General features: G+C 52.1%; 1 protein-coding gene across 1 annotated transcript in view; it reads left to right on the forward strand.

Annotated features, from left to right (window-relative positions):
• The first annotated feature begins 43 nt into the window (after positions 1–43).
• The window catches only part of PIK3CD (phosphatidylinositol-4,5-bisphosphate 3-kinase, catalytic subunit delta), a 31,908-nt gene continuing 12,759 nt past the window's right edge, over positions 44–19,192 (forward strand). Inside the window, exons 1-4 of the mRNA XM_005873468.2 lie at positions 44–402; positions 1,392–1,512; positions 15,923–16,095; positions 18,938–19,166. Of these exons, the coding sequence (XP_005873530.1) occupies positions 15,955–16,095; positions 18,938–19,166 (370 nt within the window). The 5' untranslated portion in view covers positions 44–402; positions 1,392–1,512; positions 15,923–15,954. The remainder of the gene's footprint in view (positions 403–1,391; positions 1,513–15,922; positions 16,096–18,937; positions 19,167–19,192) is intronic.

The following is a 19,192-nucleotide window of genomic DNA, read 5'->3' on the forward strand; positions in this document are numbered from 1 at the left end:
TGAGGTGGGCGGGGCCTCCGCCGCGCAGGGCAGGCTGTTTACTTGTCAGGGACCCAGCCATCGCTACGCGTCCTCCCCTCCCCCTGCCCCCGATTCGGGACTGAGCACCCGACTCTGTCCGCGCCTCGCCTCGCCTCCCAAGCTTTGCCCTTGAACCCGAAGGGCCGGAGGGCAGCAGACCCAGGCCCGGAGGTCCTGGCGGGCGTGAGCGCCAGAGCCGGAGACCCACCTTTCTCCCGGGAAGAGCCTCCTCCCCGGCCGCCCGCTGGTGGATCCTGCCCCGCCGGCCCCGCACTTCCTGACCTGAATTCCTGAGGACGGCGCATCCCTTCCTCGCCTCCTCCAACTCTTCCCTCTCTCGGCTCCATCACGCTTGCCGCTTTGTTGTCCCTCGGTGCGAAAGTGCGTTCTCTGCGATCGTGTGTCTCATTTCCCTGTGGCTGGGCTGCTGGGGTTTTTTTTGGTTTTGTTTTGCTTTTTCCCCCCGTCCTCTTGTTAACTCCATCGATCATCAATGGAAGTTATTTCTCCCTATGCTCTTGGCGCTGACCTCCTTGGTGACAGTGCCGTGGGAAGCCTTTGCCATATCCCCCTGATGCCGAGTGAGGGGACCATCCCCGCCCACGGCCCCAGGCTGCTGGGGGTGTGTGTGTGTATCTTTCCCTCCCGGAGGCTGGCAGCAGGGAGTTTCAGCTTGTCCTTGGGAAATGCATTCTTGGAAGGGATGCCTTTCCCAACAGCCTCCTAGCACTGGGCTTCTTGTCTCACCCGGAAGCCAGTGTTCAGGGTTTTTGCTCCCAGCCATGCCTCGTGGGGTCCAGGCAGGAGGTTCCCTGCTGTGGAGGTCGCTGTGCCAGGGTCTGGGATTAGGTAAGGGGCAGGTCTTACTCCCTCTCTGGGGACAGATTATTCCCAGGAGTGGCCCACGGATGCAGTGGGTGGGCCCCGTCCCCATCTCCAGGAGCTGGCCCGGGTCCTCTTTTAGGATGCAATTGGGGTCTTGCATGGGGACCTCAAGTTCAGGAACCTGCTGTCTGCAGCGATTGAATGGAACTCCAACCCAGGCTTGGCTCAGATCGCTTACTCTGCTTTCAAAAGCCAAACAAAACCAGCAAACAACTCGAAAAACGGTCTGAGTCATCTGAATGTGTGTGTTTGTCTGCTTCGGGCCCTGGACGTGCTCCTGTGGTTTGCTCGGTGCCACCGAAGGGAGCTGGGGTTTGCACGGCCGCGGAGGGTGGAAAAGGCCCACCCAGCAGGAGGGGATTGGTTTGCAGGAAGGGAGCCCGGGTGAAGCAGTCGCGTTGAAGCTAAAGTTTTGCAAGAGAATGCACAGAAGGTTTCTGAGACGCTTACATTTTTTTCTTTCCTTTTTTTTTTTTCCTCCCCAGACAGATAAGGAGCCCTCAGAGTCAAGCAAGGACGGAATGACGCTCACTGGTTCCAACGCATCTTTGAGCTGCCAGGCAGAGGGGCCTTTGCCGCTGGTCTTTCTTGGACCGATCCAGGGAGGTAGGTGGGCGAAGGAGACCAGGGGGATGCTGGGAGAAGAGATGTTATTTTGTGGATGAGTTGACATTGGAATGTAACCCTCCGCCCTCCCCGACCACTCGGCCACAGGAGAACCGTCCGGTAGGACTAGGGCCGAGAGGAAGAGAATGACCCGAATTTGTGTGAAGAGCCCGTACGCGGGAAGTGAACTAGACCTTAGCCAGCTTCCCAAGAGTGGATGCTGCTGCTGGGACAGGAAGGGGTGGGAGCTGCGGGGAGCCCTGGAGCCCATGGTTCGGCTGCAGTGTTTGGTGTTTGACTTGCCCCCGTCCTGGTAGAATTGGGCTGGCTTATTTGGGGAGAGAAAAAAGTAAGACATTCTTCCAAAGGAACTGGCTGGATTTTGATAACTCGGTATCTTGCTTCTCAAGGAGTCCTTAACCGGGGACATTGTGTTTCTCCAGAGAGTTGGCAGTCACTGTATCAGTAATAGGATGCTCCTTGGAGCTTCTAGAACATTAGCTTGGAGGATGAATGCGGTCCTTTCATTGTGCCAGTGAAGAAACTGAGGCCGGAGACTGACGTTGGCTGGGCACCCCACTCTGGCGTCTGGGAGTAGCTGGGTATGGTTGGGGAGCTCCCAGGTCCATAGGCTGCAGTCCCCTTTGCAAGCTCTGTGGGTACGTCTGTATCCTGTGGGCACACAGCTCATTTCTCCTTACCCAGATGCTTGACCAGCTACTGTCATTTCAGGATGGAAAGGGTGCGGGTTATAGCGTGGTATCATCCTTGGAGGCCCCCCTTTTTGTTACATGTGGATCTCTTTTTAAAGATCAAAATATTTAGCAGAATTTTAACCCATAAGGCAGGTAAACATAGCCTCTGTGTCATAGGCCAGGAGACTGGCCCAGAATTCCTTGATTCGAGTTTCTCCTACGCACCTTGATACTTGTTTCAGAAGATGCCTTTTCATAATAATCTTTTAACCCTCAATGTTTTTATTGATAAGAATACCCAGTTACTGTCAAAAATTTGCAAAATTAAAAAAAAAATGCAAGTGTAACTCTCCTGTCATTCCCCCCACCCGGCACCAACCACTGTTTCCTTGTGGGAATATCCCCCCCCCCACCCACTAGTCTTCTGTGTGTATCTTTGGAAACTTGATTTTTATTTATTGTTCAGTACTATTGCGGACTTCCACAGGAGCATAACTGATTGAATGTATATGTTTGTTTCTGCTCTGTTTCAAAAGCCCACTAGACCGAGAGTAAAGGCTGCAGTCCCCTTTGCAAGCTCTGTGGGTATATAGGTGAGCAAAAATGTTGACAGGTACTAAACAGGTGCGGGGAGAGAGGCCGAGAGAGAGCACTGAACGTCCTGTGTTGTGGGGGAACAGGCTGATGTGTCCATAGGACCCCCCCAACCCCCCACCCCCAGGCTCAAGAATGGGGGCTACAGAGTGTCCCCGACCTGACGTAGAGGGTGCTGGGAAGCAAGAAGATGGGTTGCAAGTGTGTTTAGAGCCACAGACGCCTTGCTCAGCCCACATAGCCAGGGGGCTCCATGTCCCGCCGGGTTTCCTGCAGGCGGCGTTGGGCCAGCCGGGGGCAGGGGAGGCTGAGGAGGCACCCACCGTCCTGAGAACGGGCGGATTCAGGGACACCCTCTCCTGATTGGCTCCCGGACCCGTGCAGCCTGGCTCAGCCCCACCCTCCACGCAGGGCCTTGAAGACCTCCTTTCTGAGAAAATTGACCTCATGAGAAAAAAGACCCTCGGATACTAACATTGGGGGGGACCCTGTTGAAAAGCTAGGCTGCTACTTCGTCACTTCGAAGTGACACCTACTGGCAAATAGCCCTGCCTGTGCGCAAACAGCTTGGGGTGCCTCGCTGCGATTTCAGCAGCAACTGCGGGTCATCGCTCACAGCATGAAGCCTCGATCGGGAAATACAGAGACCCCCACACACAGAAAGAAGGGATTCGGAAGTCAGAGACATGGTTGTTTTAAAAAATGGAACATTCATAAAACAGTAATAAGCTATTGGATATGAAACTATGATCGCAGTAGTAAAAATTTCCATGGGATAGAGCTGGAAGATTGAAAAATAAATTCCTAGAAAAGATAAGAAAATGAGAGAATCAGCTTGGGAGGCCCAGCATCCATCCCATAGGACCTCAAGAAAACGCGGGGAGAGAAACGGAGCAGGGGGAGTTATCCAAGAAACTACAGGAGAAAATTCTGGAACTGAAGGAGTCCCCGCGTTAAGCGTCTCTGAGTCGTGCTCAGCACAATGAATAATAAAAGAAGCGGTACGTGAAGGAATGAGATGTGCCGCAGGACATCATTATGAACTCTCAAAGCGCCAGAGATAGAGAAACGTTACAAAAAGCCAACAGACAAAAGCGGGCACGTAGAGGAGGTCAGAACAGGATGGCATTGGACTGGACACAAGCAACACGAGAAGCGGCAGCACAATAGAGCCACTCTTCCAAGCTTCCAGGGGAAATTCATTCCCAGCCCAGAACCCTGTAAGTGCCATCCCAAGCAAAATAATAAAGGTATTTTTTAGGCACGAATTTTCACAAACTTGACACGCCCCTCCGCCCCCCTTGTGACTCTTTTCAAGGAAGATCCTGGAGGATGTGCTCCAGCCAGATGAGAACGTAAACCAAGAAAGAGGAACAGGTGGCACAGTGTGCAATTGTCCCTTGTTCCCATTCGGCGCCGCTGCCAAGGGGCCTTCTGTGTTTCAGCTGCTATCTTGCCGGGTCTCGGGAGTGGCGAGAAAAAAGAAACAGACACTTACCCCACCACAGGACCCTTCCCAGCCTCCCCCGTAGCCAGGACCTGTGGCCTGGGCTCCACTGATGAGATGCACTGACGTCAGACTTGACACAGAAGAGAGGGATGACGGGTGGACTGTGTCCCTGCAGCAGTGACGGGCGACAAGGTCACGTCCTTGGCGCAGAAGCGGCAGGGGTGCAAACTGACACCCGGCACTCGGTGGCAGCGGCAGGCGTTTCGCTGACAGACATTCAGTGCGGAGTTCGCACAGTGGGCCGCAGTTATATTTCTCGTCTTGTCCGGCTGTTTGTTTTTCCCGGACTTGATAGTCGCCTCATCTTTTTGTTTGCTTTGTTTCCAATGTACGAATCACTCATCCTCCCCCCCGTCCCCCTCAGCGGAACTGTGACCTCCTCCCAGTGCACGAACCGTCCCAATCCACCAGCTCCTCTCCTGCTTGGCTCACCAGGGAGCGGTGGCTTCTTTACTTGCAGCCAAGTCCCCCGACTGGTGCAGAGTCCAGGCGGGGAAGGGAGTGCCTGTGATGGTGCAGAGAAGTCCCGGCACCGCAGCCATGTGGCTGGTCTGGGAGCAAGCAGCCCGCTCGGACAGGGTCGCCGAGGGCCCGGGAGGAGTAGCTCCAAGAAGAAGGGAGCTGGTGGCTCATCTGACATATTTGCTGCATTTTGAGGAGTTTTATAGCTCCTGTGGGAGAGTTTGGGGGGGGGGGGGAAACTACATAGCCGTACATAGAAAACAAAGAAAATGAAAAGTGAGGCAACTATCAACTACAGGAATAACAAAAAGGTGAACAAGAAAGGAAATAAAATCATAGCATACCGAGTGGCCTGGCTTTGAACAATGTTTACATAGTAAGCGCTGATGTTTGACTAACGAAAAACGATCCCATCACTGTATTCGGAAGATGGACGAGAGGATGTGTGTGTGGGTACTTGTAGGGAAGCACAAACTTACCGTAAGGTAAGAAGTTCAAAGTTGAAAACCCGAAATATCAGTGCAAACCTATTGTTTGGAGACGTAGAGACAAATATCCAAAGAAACAACTGAAATTGGGAGTGGTACGTCTGCTTGTGGAGGTCAGGGGACTGCTAATTTTTATTTATTTATTTTCTGCAAGCATTTTAGTTTTAAGCAGTTCTTTTTTTTTAATCCTCACCCAAGGATATGCCCTTTACTGATCTTTAGAGACAGGAAAGGGGGAGAGAACGAGAGGGGGAGAGAGAGAGAGAGAGAGAGAGAGAGAGAGAGATTATTCAATCGGCCACCTCCTGTATAAGCCAGGAATGGGAATCAAACCCCCAACCCAGGTATGTGCCCTGACCGGGAATTCAACCCACAGCCTTTTGGTATATGGGCTGATGCTCCAACCCACTGAGCCACCCAGCCAGGCCTAGTTTTAAGTGATTTTAACAATCATCTGCTTGCATAACTTTCATAGATACTAACATTGAAAAGTCCTATTGTGACATCCACCTGCACCCATAGTCCAGCAGTTTCCATTTTCTCGATGCTTCCTGCACTGTTTTGCCCACAGGCATGTTGCCAGGATGGATGGGTGTGTGTTTGGTGTCATTCAGTGCCTGGTGACCACACCCACTCCTTTAAGTTAGCGAGTGATCTTTGACTTAGTCATTTCCCTATTACTTTAGACTTATCACTTTTACAAACAATACCACAATGAGTACCTTAGTGCGTGTAGTTTTTTTAGCCTTTGAATTGCTTCCTTAAGACAGTTCCTGAATTCCCCACACTTCCTGGCCTGAGACCATGGGTGTCCTACTGACTTGGGTGTGCAGTGTCGGGGGATCCCCTGGGGTGCAGCCCCTCCCCAGTGGGCCTGGGACTGAGCCTCAGGGAGATAGTTCGGGTAGAATTTTGCCGATCACGGTTTACATTTTCTGACAGCGGCAGGGGTCAGAAGTCTTCTTTTTTTTTTTTTTTCCATATAGAACAAAATTTCCAGATCCACACCTCTCACTTTTGATGTCTGTCTTGCTTTCCCCCATTGAAGATACTTTTTCCTTTTTAAGTATTCAAATTACAAGTTACTGTTCTTAATTTTTTTTTTTTTAAGTTACTGTCCTGTTGAAAACTATGGTCTCTCCCTGGCCGGTTAGAGCATCGGTCCATGGACTGAAGAGTCCCGGGTTTGATTCTGGTCAAGGGCATATATACCTGGGTTGCAGGCTCGATCCCCAACCCCTGGTCGGGCGCGTGTAGGAGACAACCAATGGATGTGTCTCCCTCACATCGATGTTTCTCTCTCTCTCTCTCTCTCTCCTCTCTCTCTTCTCTGTCTCTCCCCGTCCCTTCCTCTCTCTCTAAAAATCAATGGAAAAAATCCCCTCGGGTGAAGATTAACCAAAAAAAAAAAGAAGACGGAAAAAAAAAAGAAAACTATGGCCTCAAGGGAGACACATTTAAAATGAGGGCGGGTAGACATTTAAAAAGGAATACACACCAAAGCCCTGGCCAGGCAGCTCCATTGGTCAGTGTCATCCCCACCCGCCAAGGTTGCTGGTTCAATCCCCGGTCAAGACACTTACAAGAATCCACCAACGACAAAAAAAAAAAGAAGACGGAAAAAAAAAAGAAAACTATGGCCTCAAGGGAGACACATTTAAAATGAGGGCGGGTAGACATTTAAAAAGGAATACACACCAAAGCCCTGGCCAGGCAGCTCCATTGGTCAGTGTCATCCCCACCCGCCAAGGTTGCTGGTTCAATCCCCGGTCAAGACACTTACAAGAATCCACCAACGAATCCCTAAATAAGTGAAACAACCAAGTCAATCTCTCTCTCTCTCTCAGAGCAATAAATAAGATAAATAAAGTTTAAAAAATAAAAGGAAGAAGAAAATTTTAAAAATGACAGGGAGGCAGAAGTGGGCAGACAAGAAAAGCGGGCAGCTCGGCCTCAGCTTCCTTCCCAGGCGGATGCGGGGCTGCCGTCTGCGGGTGACCGCGCTCCGTCTCCTCCATCCTCACCCTGCCCTCCTCCGCTCCTTCCTCCTGTGGCAGGAGCTCGGCGCCGTCAGCCCTCAGACAAGCCCTGCCTTCCTGGTCCCGGCCGTTGGGATGTCCTGCTTGCCTGGCCTTGGCTCCTGGGGGTTCCCTTCCCTTCTTTCCCTGTTGGACATGTCCCCACCCCAGCTGACCACCTGGACAGGGTCAGAGCTTCGCCTTAGAGGGCAGCAGAGGCATGGCCTGCGCTGGACAGCCTTGCCCGCCTCCCTCTTGCTGTGGCTGACGGCTTTGGTGGGGGCATCGTTCTGTCCTGAGGGCCACCGTGGCCACCAGGCAGGGAGGAAGCTGGGAGACGGGGCCTCCCCGGGGGACACACTGATGTGCTCCTGTGAAAGTTTTCGTATTTTGGAAAAACGGCACATCTATCCTGAGACTACCTGTTGGGGGCCCTGGACCATCCACTTTTCCTTCTGGTTGTAGCTCTAGTTCTTTGTCAAGAAGGTTCCGAAGGACAGGAAAGTTCAAGGCCCAAGTGCCCACCCCTCAGTCGAGGCAGAGGATGGGGCGTTTGGTGGCCTGGAGGGCCCAGCCCGTTCCCCATCCTATCCATCTAGCCCAGTGGTTCTCAACCTTCTGGCCCTTTAAATACAGTTCCTCATGTTGTGACCCAACCATAAAATTATTTTCGCTGCTACTTCATAACTGTCATGTTGCTACTGTTATGAATCGTAATGTAAATATCTGATATGCAGGATGTATTTTCATTGTTACAAATTGAACATAATTAAAGCACAGTGATTAATCACAAAAACAATATGTGATTATATATGTGTTTTCCGATGGTCTTAGGCGACCCCTGTGAAAGGGTCGTTCGACCCCCAAAGGGGTCGCGACCCACAGGTTGAGAACCACTGATCTAACCTGACCTGGGGCCCTGGGGCCGAACACCTTTCCCACTTCCATTCTTGCCTCCCTCCCTTCCACTGCCTCACAGCAGCCAAAGTGTCTTCAGTGTAAAGTGTAAATCAGGCCGTGTCAGTCTCCTGCTCGACACCAGTGACACCCCTTCCCCCCCATTGGTGACAGGCCCGGATTCCTCACGCGGCTCCCCCTGCAGGCTCGCACCCTCCCCGCCGGTCAGCTCGCCTCCAGGCCTCGACTCCAGGGCCCAACCTGTTTCGTGGAGCTTTTCTGGATCCTTCCCCTCATTTGAGCCTCAGTTCCACAATCTCCCGCGAGGATCCTTCCCTGACAAGAGACCCTCCCTGCAAGCTCGTTTTTATTCCATTTCGACGCTTTTACTCTCGGAAATCGGCCTGTCTCTCCACTGTCCTTTCCTTGTTTTGTTTCCCCTGTTAGACTAAACCCCCATGAGAGCGGGTGGTGCTGCCCCCTCCCCCTCACATCCCCTGGTGCTCAAATCAGTATTTGCTGAATGAATGAATGAATGAGCAGGACTTGGCCTTCTGGGGCAGAGAGAGGCCCTTCCGGCCTCTTTCCCGGGGCCTCCAGGAGGGTTTGCCTCGCAGCCAGAGCAGGGGCTGGTTTCTAGAAGCTTCTTCAAGGTGGATGTGCAGGAGCTGGCCGGGCAGTGGGTGCTCTGGGTAAAGACCTTCGACTCCGTTTCTGAGGCGCCCACTGGCATCTGGCTCCCACAGAAGTCGGGCGATAGGAAGAGTGTCTATTTCCTTCTCTGCGGGAGACAGAACACTTGGTTAGAAGGACTTTTAAAAATATGTGTGTGTATATATATATATATATATTTTTTTTTTTAATATATTTTATTGGTTTTTTACAGAGAGGAAGGGAGAGAGATAGAGAGTTAGAAACATCGATGAGAGAGAAACATCGATCAGCTGTCTCCTGCACATCTCCCACTGGGGATGTGCCCGCAACCCAGGTACATGCCCTTGACTGGAATCGAACCTGGGACCCTTCAGTCCGCAAGCTGACGCTCTATCCACTGAGCCAAACCGGTTTTGGCTAAAAATATGTATATTTTTATTGATGTCAGAGAGGAAGGGGGAGGGTGAGAGAGATGGAAACATCAATGATGGGAGAGAATCATTGATCGGCTGCCTCCTGCTCACCCCACACTGGCGATCAGGCCCACTGGGAATGCATGTGCCCTGACCAGAATCGAACCTGGGACCCTTCAGTCCACCGGCCGACGCTCTAGCCACTGAGCCAAACAAACCGGTGAGGGCTAGAAGGACTTGTTGAGGCTGAGAAGGACCTGGAAGTAACCCCAGGTCAAGAGGCCCAGTGGGGACTCCCTCCGTGCAGGACAGCGCGGAAGGCTGGCCAGGGGGCCGTTGGGGGGCCCTGCCCCTCGTCACGGTGCCTGCTGGTCTTGGATCCTCCCAGCCGGTTGATGGTAGATACTTGGACGATGTGTCTAACCGCCTTCTAGGAGTTTCTGAGGCTCCTTCTCTTGGGCTTCTGGGGTTGTAACTTTCAGCTCTGAAATCAGGCGTTGGGCAGAGGTTTTGTCTCGGGATTGACGAGCATCTCTCGCTGTAGACAGATTGGTGGGGACCATGTCAAACTCAAAGGCTAACACGGGCCAAACAAACAGGTCATGCGGCCTGTGGGCCACGAGTTTGACATGCTTGCTCCAGGGCGCCTTCTGGAGGCCGTGATGGCCGAGGGCGCTCACGGAGGAGGATGTGTACACCTCAGGGAAGTGGGGCACATTTCTCTTTTCCCCGCGGCCTGTCCCCTCGCACGCCTGCTGGCTGCAGCACCAAGCAGCCTGTCGCTGTACGTTGACAAAGGCTGGCAGCGGCTCCTGGTTGGAGCGGCAGCCACATTTGCGATGACTCAGGAGATGCCAGCTCAGAGCCCCAGGTCCCTGGAGTTTCAAAAGGAATGAAAGGCATTTCTTAGCAGGTCTGCCAGCCCTGGGGACGAGCAGATGGGCTGCAACCCCATTCCCAGCCTGGAGGGGGCGCCTGCGACGGTGGGCTCCTGCATCCGTGGCCTGCCCTGCTCCTTAGAAATAAATCCAGGCCAGGAGCTGCTGGCTGGGGAGCAGGGGGCACTTCTATTGGAATATTTGGAGGGAATCGCAGGTTCTCAGCTGGAGAAGCCAGAGAAAGTGCATCTCGCTGAGAACAGCTGGCCAGGGGATGGTGGGTCCTGGGACGGAGACCCGCAGCCCTGCGGCCACCCTACGGCCAGGCAGCTGTTTCTGTGCGTGGTGCTGGCCGGAAGTGGAAGGTGACGGAAGGGAACTGAGCTCCTCCCTGTCCAGTTGTCTTTGATATTTTACTAACGGTTCAGAGGTGGACAGACACACGCCTGCCTGGACAGTCTGGATGACCAGGGTGAGGGAGGATCAGTCACTCCTGGGTCATCTTTGCTGGGTCCCGAGTGCCTTGTGGGTGGTCCTACCCCTTTCGGACCCTCTGTCTCTGTCTCATCTGTCCCCATGGCTCCACATCTGTGTGTCACCACTGCCCCCAGGTTATAGCCCGTGACCCTAACGACCTCTGCCCTGAGCTCCAGCCTGGCCTCCCCCTTTGGCTGTCTTCCCTGGGACGTTCAGTTAGCAGCTCAGAGTCACTATGTCTGGGATGCGGCTCTTGCTGTTTTATTGCCCCCAAACGTAGTTCTCCCTTACGCTTCCCCATCTTGGGAAATTTCCACCCCCCCCAGCCAATCTCCCAAGCCCGAACCTGGCTGTCATCCTACCTCCTCCCTCACTGTCCCCCATCTGACCCACCCAGCTCCTAAGTGTATCTTTTTAAAAATATATATGTACTTTTTTTTTTTATTGATTTCAGAGAAGAAGGGAGAGGGAGATAGAAACATCAGTGATGAGAGAGAATCATTGATTGGCTGCCTCCTGCACGCCCCCTACTGGGGATCGAGCCTGCAACTCAGGCATGTGCCCTTGACCAGAATCAAAACCGGGACCCTTGGCTGAGAGAACTGAAAAGTGCAGGGATAGAGCCTGCTTCAGGCATGGCTGGACCCAGGAAATCAGAGGCTGTCCTTGGGCCCCTGCATGGACTCTCCACCCTGAGCTCTGCTTTCCACGTTGGCCTCTCCTCAGGTTCCGCCCCTTAAGGGCAGCAGATGGTCACCAGCAGCTTTAGGGACATATTCTGTGTTTTTCTGCTACCCCAGGAGGAAGTCCCCAAAGAAATCCAGAGGTCAAAACCCATTGCACGGATTTGATAATCCCATGCACATCCTGGAATCACTGTGAAGATGACGTGCAGTGATTGGCGGGGCCTAAGTCTCATTCTGGCTTCCACTCCCCATGACCGGGCCTGGGGTGGTGGTGGTGGTGGTGGTGGAATTCGGGGCTCCAATGGGCTGGGCCTGGGTCTCGGGCCAGGAGTGAAGTCAGCCCATCTGAACCCCTTGGACTGAGGATGTGCTGAGTCTGTGAAAAGTCCCCAGCTTTCAGATCAAGAAACCCCCAAAATTCCCAGCACCCAGACGCCCTCACTCCCCTGCCCCCCAGGGTAACTGCTCTCCCCAAGGGTGAGCCCCATCTTCTCTGCCAACAGAGGGTAGTCTGCCCGTGCCTGCTCTCTGTGAGCACGTACTCCTCTGGGCCTGACTTCTTTCATTCAGCTTCATGCTTGTGCGACGCATTTATATTGTGTGTGTGTTTGGAGACCACGCTCACCGCTCCGTCACATCCCGGGGGGAGCGGATACAGTCTATTTCTCCACTCCCTGCTGCTGCGCCTTCGGGCGCTTCCCAGGTCGGGGCTGTCAGGGAGAGCGCTGCTGCAGGCGCTCTCGGACTCGGCTTCGGCTCGCAGGCTGGCCTTTCTGTCAGGTGTTTGCCCAGGAGTGGAACCGCTGGGTCCGAGGGCGTAGCGAATGCTGTCAGTTGGCCAAAGAGGCTGTGCCAGTGTGCACTCTCGGGCGGTTCTGCAGCCCCGGCCTCCGCTGGCGTCTGTGCCCCATGCCATCTGCACAGCGGGGCGTCGGCTTCCGACGGTTGGGCTCATCGGCAGCTGCACCCTCGGTCCTGGGTCCAGAGTCCCCGCTTTCTCCTGCCCCGTGTCGGGCATTGGATCGTGTGCTGCCCACGCCATCCCGAGTCTTCTCCTGGTAGGAATGAGGTTTTTGTTGTTGTTTTGAATTCTCAGCCAGTGATATGCTTTTTATTTATTTTAGAGAGAATAAAGGTGAGAGAGAGAGAGAGAGAGAGAGAGAGAGAATCATTGATGTGAGAGAGAAACATTGATCAGTTGCCTTCTGTACAGGCCCCAACCAGGGATCAAACCCGCAACCTAGGTATGTGCCCTGACTGGGAATCGAACCCACAACCTTTCGATACTCCAACGAACTGAGCCGCCAGGCCAGGGCAGGAATGAGTTTTTACATCAGAGTACTTCCCTGCGTTCCCGCTGGGTGAGTGTAGTGGAAAGCTTCGTTTCCATGTGGGAAGAGGCAGGGGACTGGGGGTGCCCATGTCTCGGGGCCCCGTCCGTCCCTTTGGTCATAGCTTCAGGAATGAATGGCCGGAGGGGCGCCTGACTTCCCAAGCTCGGCCGAAGCCCATGGAGCATTGTAAGCGGGTTCTCCAGCATTCCTGACGAGCCCCAGCATTTTGAATCAAAAGGAAAGCATGCCCTGGCCCGTGTGGCTCAGTGGTTGGGCATCGCCTCATGCACTGAAGGGTTGCGGGTTGGATTCCTGGTCAGGGAACATGCCCGGGCTTCAGGCTGCATCCCCAGTGGGGGCTTGTAGGGAGCTGCTGATTGATATTTCCCTCTCCCATCAATGTTCCTCTCTCAGAAATCAATAAAACAGTCTTTTTTTTTTTTTTTTTTAGGTTCTTTCTTAAAAAAAAAGAAAAGAAAGCCTTTGGCCTGGCCATTCTCAGAAAGAGGAACCCAGAGTAGGATGTGGTTTTACGATCAGAGGACGGGGATCTCGGCAGGTTGTGTCATGGTAGCGGAGGGCGATGTGCACATTGAGCTGCTCAGAGCAGGTCTGCGTCCCACCAAAGGCAGGGCCTGGGCCCCTCTGGCAGAGCCACCAGAATGTCTGTCTCCCACTAAACATTTCCTTTCAACTTTTTTTTTTTTTTTTTAAGAGAGAGTCGAAGGGAGGGCGAGAGACAGAGAGAGAAACATCGATGTGAGAGAGACACATCAATGGGTTGCCTCCCACATGTGCCCCAACCTGGGCCAGGGATGAGCCTGCGGCCGAGGTGCATGCCCTTGACCGGAATCGAACCCGGGACCCTTCAGTCCACAGGCTGATGCTCTATCCACTTGAGCCAAACCCACTAGGGTTCCTTTCAACAATTTTTACAAGTCATTTAAATCTAAAAGGATGTGACTTTAGGTTAGGGAAGTATTCTTCTAAAGAATAAAAATCATAAAACAGAAAGGGAAAGGTTGAAAAATTGTCTGCATCCACATTAAGAAATACTTATCAAAAGAAAAAACCCCTCTATAAACAAAATACAAAGGTGACTCGGAGATATTTCCAACTCATTTAATCAACAAAAGACTTCCATCTAGAGAAACTCCACAAGCTCCTAAGAAAAGGACAAATAACTCCACAGACACCTGGGCCCCGGTTATAAGCAGGCTCTTTGGAGAAGATAAACCTTTTATGGAAAGTCAGGGAGATGCAAATTATAATGACGGGAGCATCTGAGGCCTCTCCGCGTGGCAGGAGTGAGTAAGTTCGACAATACCGAGTGTCGGTGAGGGAGGAAAAGCGTGTTGCTCTTGCTACTGGACGTCACCTCTTCACTTTGGTGACGTTAATGACGGGGTTGTACCCGCCGCAGGTGAGGCCTGTGACCTGGCAATGCCCTCTCCGGTGTGGCCACCAGCCAGCCACGCGGAGTTTGTGAGCCCTGAACTCTGAAAGAATGACTGAGGAAGGGGGTTTTTAAGCATTTTATTTAATTTTAATTCATTTAAATGTAAGAATCGGTACTTGAATTCCTTTATTTGAAAACTTTCTAAAGTATCTTTAGAACAATTTGAGTCTGTGAGCTGACTTTTTCACCTGCCGATTGTACGAAATCCACTTAGAAATGAATATTTCTTTTTTGTGTGTGTGTGTGTGAATCCTCACCCGAGGATACTTTTTCATTGGTTTTTAGGGAGAGTAGAAGAGAGAGGGAGGGACAGAGAGCAATGTCGATGTGAGAGAAACACATCGATTGGTTGCCTCCTGCATGCGCCCCGACCAGAGCCCTGGCTGGGGAGGAGCCTGCAACCAAGGTACGTGCCCTGGACCGGAATCGAACCTGGGACCCTTCAGTCCGCAGGCGGACACTCTATCCACTGAGCCAAACCTGCCAGGGCGAGAGGAAGATTTCTGATGAAAATCTATTGTCTGAATTGTAGTGTGCACAGCAAGTATAGATTACACAACAGATTTCAAAATAAGAGGGGGAAAAAGTAAAATATCTGCTTAGTAATTTTTCTATCTTGATAACATCAAAATGACCGTATTTTGGATATACTGGATCAAGTAAAATGTATTACTAAATTTAATTTTATCTGTCTTTTAATTACTTTTTTAAATGTGGCTACTGGTAACTTTGACATTACACATGTTTCTCACTTTATATTTCTCTTGGACAACACTCATCCGGACTCTGACATGCACACAAGGAGATGCGAGCAAGAATATACATTGTAGCCCACCCCCGGCTTGGCTGTTGAGCGGTGACCTATGAACCAGGAGGTCATGGCTCGATTCCGGGTCAGGGCACATGCCCGGGTTGCAGGCTCTATCCCCAGTGTGGGGTGTGCAGGAGGCAACCGATCAATGATTCTCTCTCACCATTGATATCTCTCTCTCTCTCCCACCCCCTTCCTCTCTGAAATCAATAAAAATATATTTTAAAAAAGAATAGAAAAAGAATATACATTGTAGCATTGCTTTTGTAATACCTAGAGTAGAAACAAACCTTGAGGTTCATCCACAAGAGAAGGGGTAAATAAAATGTGGTTTATTTACAAAGTCAAACACCACAGGAGTCAAAAAGAATGAACTAGAGCTACATGTATCCGCAAAGTTTTAAAGCATGCAAAAATAGTAGGAATTGTTTGTGGATACATATTAGTATAATACAAGTCTAAAAACATCCACGGAAAAAAACAAAAACAAAAAAACACACAAAAAAAATCCACGGACAGTATTAATAATCAATCAGGATGCAAGTGGTGGCAACCTGAGGCGTTGGGGGCACTCGGCGACCTTCACTGGAGCCTGTAACGTTTCGTTCCCGGGGAGCGGGTGTGACTGGGGGGATTGGTGTGACTGAGATGTTTCAACAGATTGTTTCACGACCCAAAGCCTAAGCCACTTGGCTTCGGGTTAGAGCGTTTCAGAGCCGAAGCCTTCGGTGCCTGCCAGTTGGTGGCCGCGGGATGTCTCCCCCGCGTGTGATCCTGAGAAAAAATGATTTGAAGCTGGTCTGTTGGTGTCTTGAACTTGGGCCACTGCTGAGAGGGACGTGGCCGGAGTGTCCGCTTGTGCTGAGAGGCAGCTCGGCCGCACTGGTGGCCTGGGCCACCCCGGGCGGGGCGAGGCCCCAGGCTCCGTCCTGAGCCTCCCGCGGCCAAAGGTCCTGAACCCTGTTTTCCGAAGGGCCCTCTCGAAGGCCTCCCCCGGCGCCTGCGGGCTCACCCTGCCTTCTCTTCCTTCTCAGGACAGCTGGCGTCCGAGAAGTGAGGAGGCAGAATGCCCCCGGGGGTGGACTGCCCCATGGAATTCTGGGCCAACGAGGAGAACCAGAGCGTGGCGGTGGACTTCCTGCTGCCCACGGGGGTCTATCTGAACTTCCCCGTGTCCCGCAATGCCAACCTCAGCACCATCAAGAAGGTACCATCTTGACCTTATTTATTGGTTTTGTGTGTTCATCCTCACCCGAGGATATTTTTCCATTGATTTTTAGAGAGAGTGGAGGGCGGGGGGGAGAGAGAGAGGGAGAAACATCGATGTTTCACATTGACGAGTTGCCTCCTGAACATGCCCCTACTGGCGCCGGGATCCAGCCTGCTACCGAGGTACGTGTCCTTGACGGGAATCGAACCCAGGACCCTTCAGTCCAAGGGCCGAGGCTCTATCCACTGAGGCAGACCAGCTAGGGCTTGACCTTGAAACTAGTCCTTAGCGTTTGGAACTCGGAAAGACAGACACCCACACTCACACGCACAATTTCTCAGGTTTAAGAGCCTCGGATAGGATTGCAAATGGTGTCAGTAACATCTAGGAATTGTTTAGAAACTTGCAGTTAGCGTCTGCCTAGCATTCCCAGTTCAGCTGCCCCCTGCGTGGTGCCTGTGAGAGCTCAGGCTGTGTTCCCACCTGGCCCTTCATTCTCTTCACGACCTCGCTGGTGTTTCTGGAACCACGCTCCATCCACGGCCACGTAAGGCGTTTGCTGGTCTTTTGTCTTCAGGGCTGTGGTCCTAGTAACACATCTTTGAAAATCATTTTTGGGGGTTTTTGTTGAGTGATTCTCAGGGTAAATGACTGAGTCAGAACATTAGACATCTGGATGGTATTTGGTAGTGACTGGCTTGTTCCACTTACAAAGTGGGAAATGTAATGTGTCATGCTACAGGGCAAGACCTTAGCTCAGGATTCTAAAAGCTATACTTGGGAGCAGAAAAAAAAAGAGAGAAGCAATGGTGCAATGGACAATCCTTGAGGTATTTTTTAAAAAATATATATTTTATTGATTTTTTACAGAGAGGAAGGGAGAGGGATAGAGAGTTAGAAACATCAATGAGAGAGAAACATCGATCAGCTGCCTCCTGCACACTCCCTACTGGGGATGTGCCCACAGCCAAGATACATGCCCTTGACCGGAATCGAACCTGGGACCCCTGAGTCCGCAGACCGACGCTCTGTCCACTGAGCCAAACCAGCCAGGGCTTGAGGTGTTTCTTTATGTTTTTTGTTTTTAATCTTCCCTTCCTGGGAGATTTCTTTAAATATAAAATTTCTTTTTTTCTATTTCAAAAGTAATATTGCACCGTTGCTTCCTGTTCACCTGCAGCGTGTAGTCCTCGGGTGAGGAGTGACAAAAAATAAACAATAAACATATGAATTATATCGATCAGGATTCTGCAAACCACCAGGTTACTGGAAGACAGCCACGCCCATTCATTTACATATAGTTCGGGGATGCCTTCGCCTTACAAGGCAGAGTTGGTAGTTGCAGCAATTGCTGTATGGCCGCCAGCAGCGCCTAGAATATTTACTGTCTGGCCTGTGGCATAAATAACCACATGAAGAAATGGCAGTGGAATTGGGGTGTGAGGTGAGACTGCTGGGACCCACGTGTTTTATGGTCACAGCGTTGGAATTTGAATTAACATGCATGTATCGCTCTGAAAGCAAAAAGTAAGATTAACCTTCAAGTAATATTTACCTAAAGTTAACAAAATGAAAAAGATGTTACATTTTAACTCTGGAAGGATATAAAAGTTTTTAATCAGAATTTATCACAACAAACAATACTGGACTGTATATAAAAAAGAAACCAGGGCACAGCCAAAGGGTTATCATGTGTTTATTATTTAGTTTTTGTTACTCCTCACCCGAGGATATTTTTCCCATTGATTTTTAGAGAGCATAGAAGAGAAAGCGGGAAGGAGGAAGGGGGGGAGAGAGAGAGAGAGAGAAACATCAATTGGTTGCCTCCTGGACGCGCCCGACTGGGGCCAGGGATGGGGATCGAACCTGCAACCCAGGCGGTGCCCTTGCCCGGGGATCGAACCTGCGACCCTTCGGTGCGTGGACCGATGCTCTACCCAGAGCACACCTGCCAGGGCGCTATGTTTATTGTCATTTTTATGAACTGGGTTTGAATTACATCTGCTTGACCTACAGATTCCATTTATCCCTGTTAATGATGCCTCTTGGAGTGCTCTGTTGCCCAGGAACCCCTGGATTCTGGGTCCCGCCCCTGTGTGATCCCTTTGGGTTCATGGCCACAATTACCCATCCCTCATGGGGGAATCTAAGGCTGGTCTCTCCTTTTTCGTCTTCCCGGGACTCAGAGGTGAACACCTTTGTACTAAACCCTGACTCTGAGAAGGCTCCCCAGCAATCCCTGGGGACCCCTGGCCCAGAGGGCACACAGCCCACAGAGGGGTTCATGCTCTTCCCCCTCAGTGCCTTACGCTTTCCTGAATTGTTTGCCAGCATTTACAAGTGGGGTGATGAGCCACAGAACGATTAACTGGGGGTGCCTGGAGGTCATGTCCGGGGGATGTAAGAGCACCCGGAGGAGTGGGGGCGGGGACTCCCGGTGACCCCAGGGTCAGTGCTCCGGGGTCTGGAGAGGGTGGTGGTCTTGGGATCTTGCCCTTGTCTTTTTATTTAATTTTCATTTTAAAATATATTTTTATTCATTTCAGAGAGGAAAGGAGGGAGAGAGAGGTAGAAACATCAATGATGAGAAAGAATCATTGATTGGCTGCCTCCTGCACGCTCCCTGCTGGGGATCGAGCCTGCAACCCGCACACATGCCCTGACCGGGAATCGAACCGTGACCTCCTGGTTCACAGGTCGGCGCTCAACCACCGAGCCACGCTGGCCGGGCGCCCTTGCCTTCTTGCAAGGGACACCCAGGCTGAGACCAGCCTCCACCCTGGGGCCCCGCCCGCCTCGGTCGGAGGGCTGACCCCTGACCGGTGACCGTCCCTCCCAGGCGCTGTGGCACCGAGCCCAGTATGAGCCGCTCTTCCACATGCTCAGCGACCCCGAGGCCTACGTGTTCACCTGCGTCAACCAGACGGCGGAGCAGCAGGAGCTGGAGGACGAGCAGCGGCGGCTGTGCGACATCCAGCCCTTCCTGCCCGTCCTGCGCCTGGTGGCCCGCGAGGGCGACCGGGTCAAGAAGCTCATCAACTCGCAGATCAGCCTCCTCATTGGCAAAGGTACCAGGCCAGGGGGCCGCGTGCCC

Source organism: Myotis brandtii, unplaced genomic scaffold (genome assembly GCF_000412655.1).
Source record: "Myotis brandtii unplaced genomic scaffold, ASM41265v1 scaffold410, whole genome shotgun sequence".
In the NCBI taxonomy this organism is placed as follows: Eukaryota; Metazoa; Chordata; class Mammalia; order Chiroptera; family Vespertilionidae; genus Myotis; species Myotis brandtii.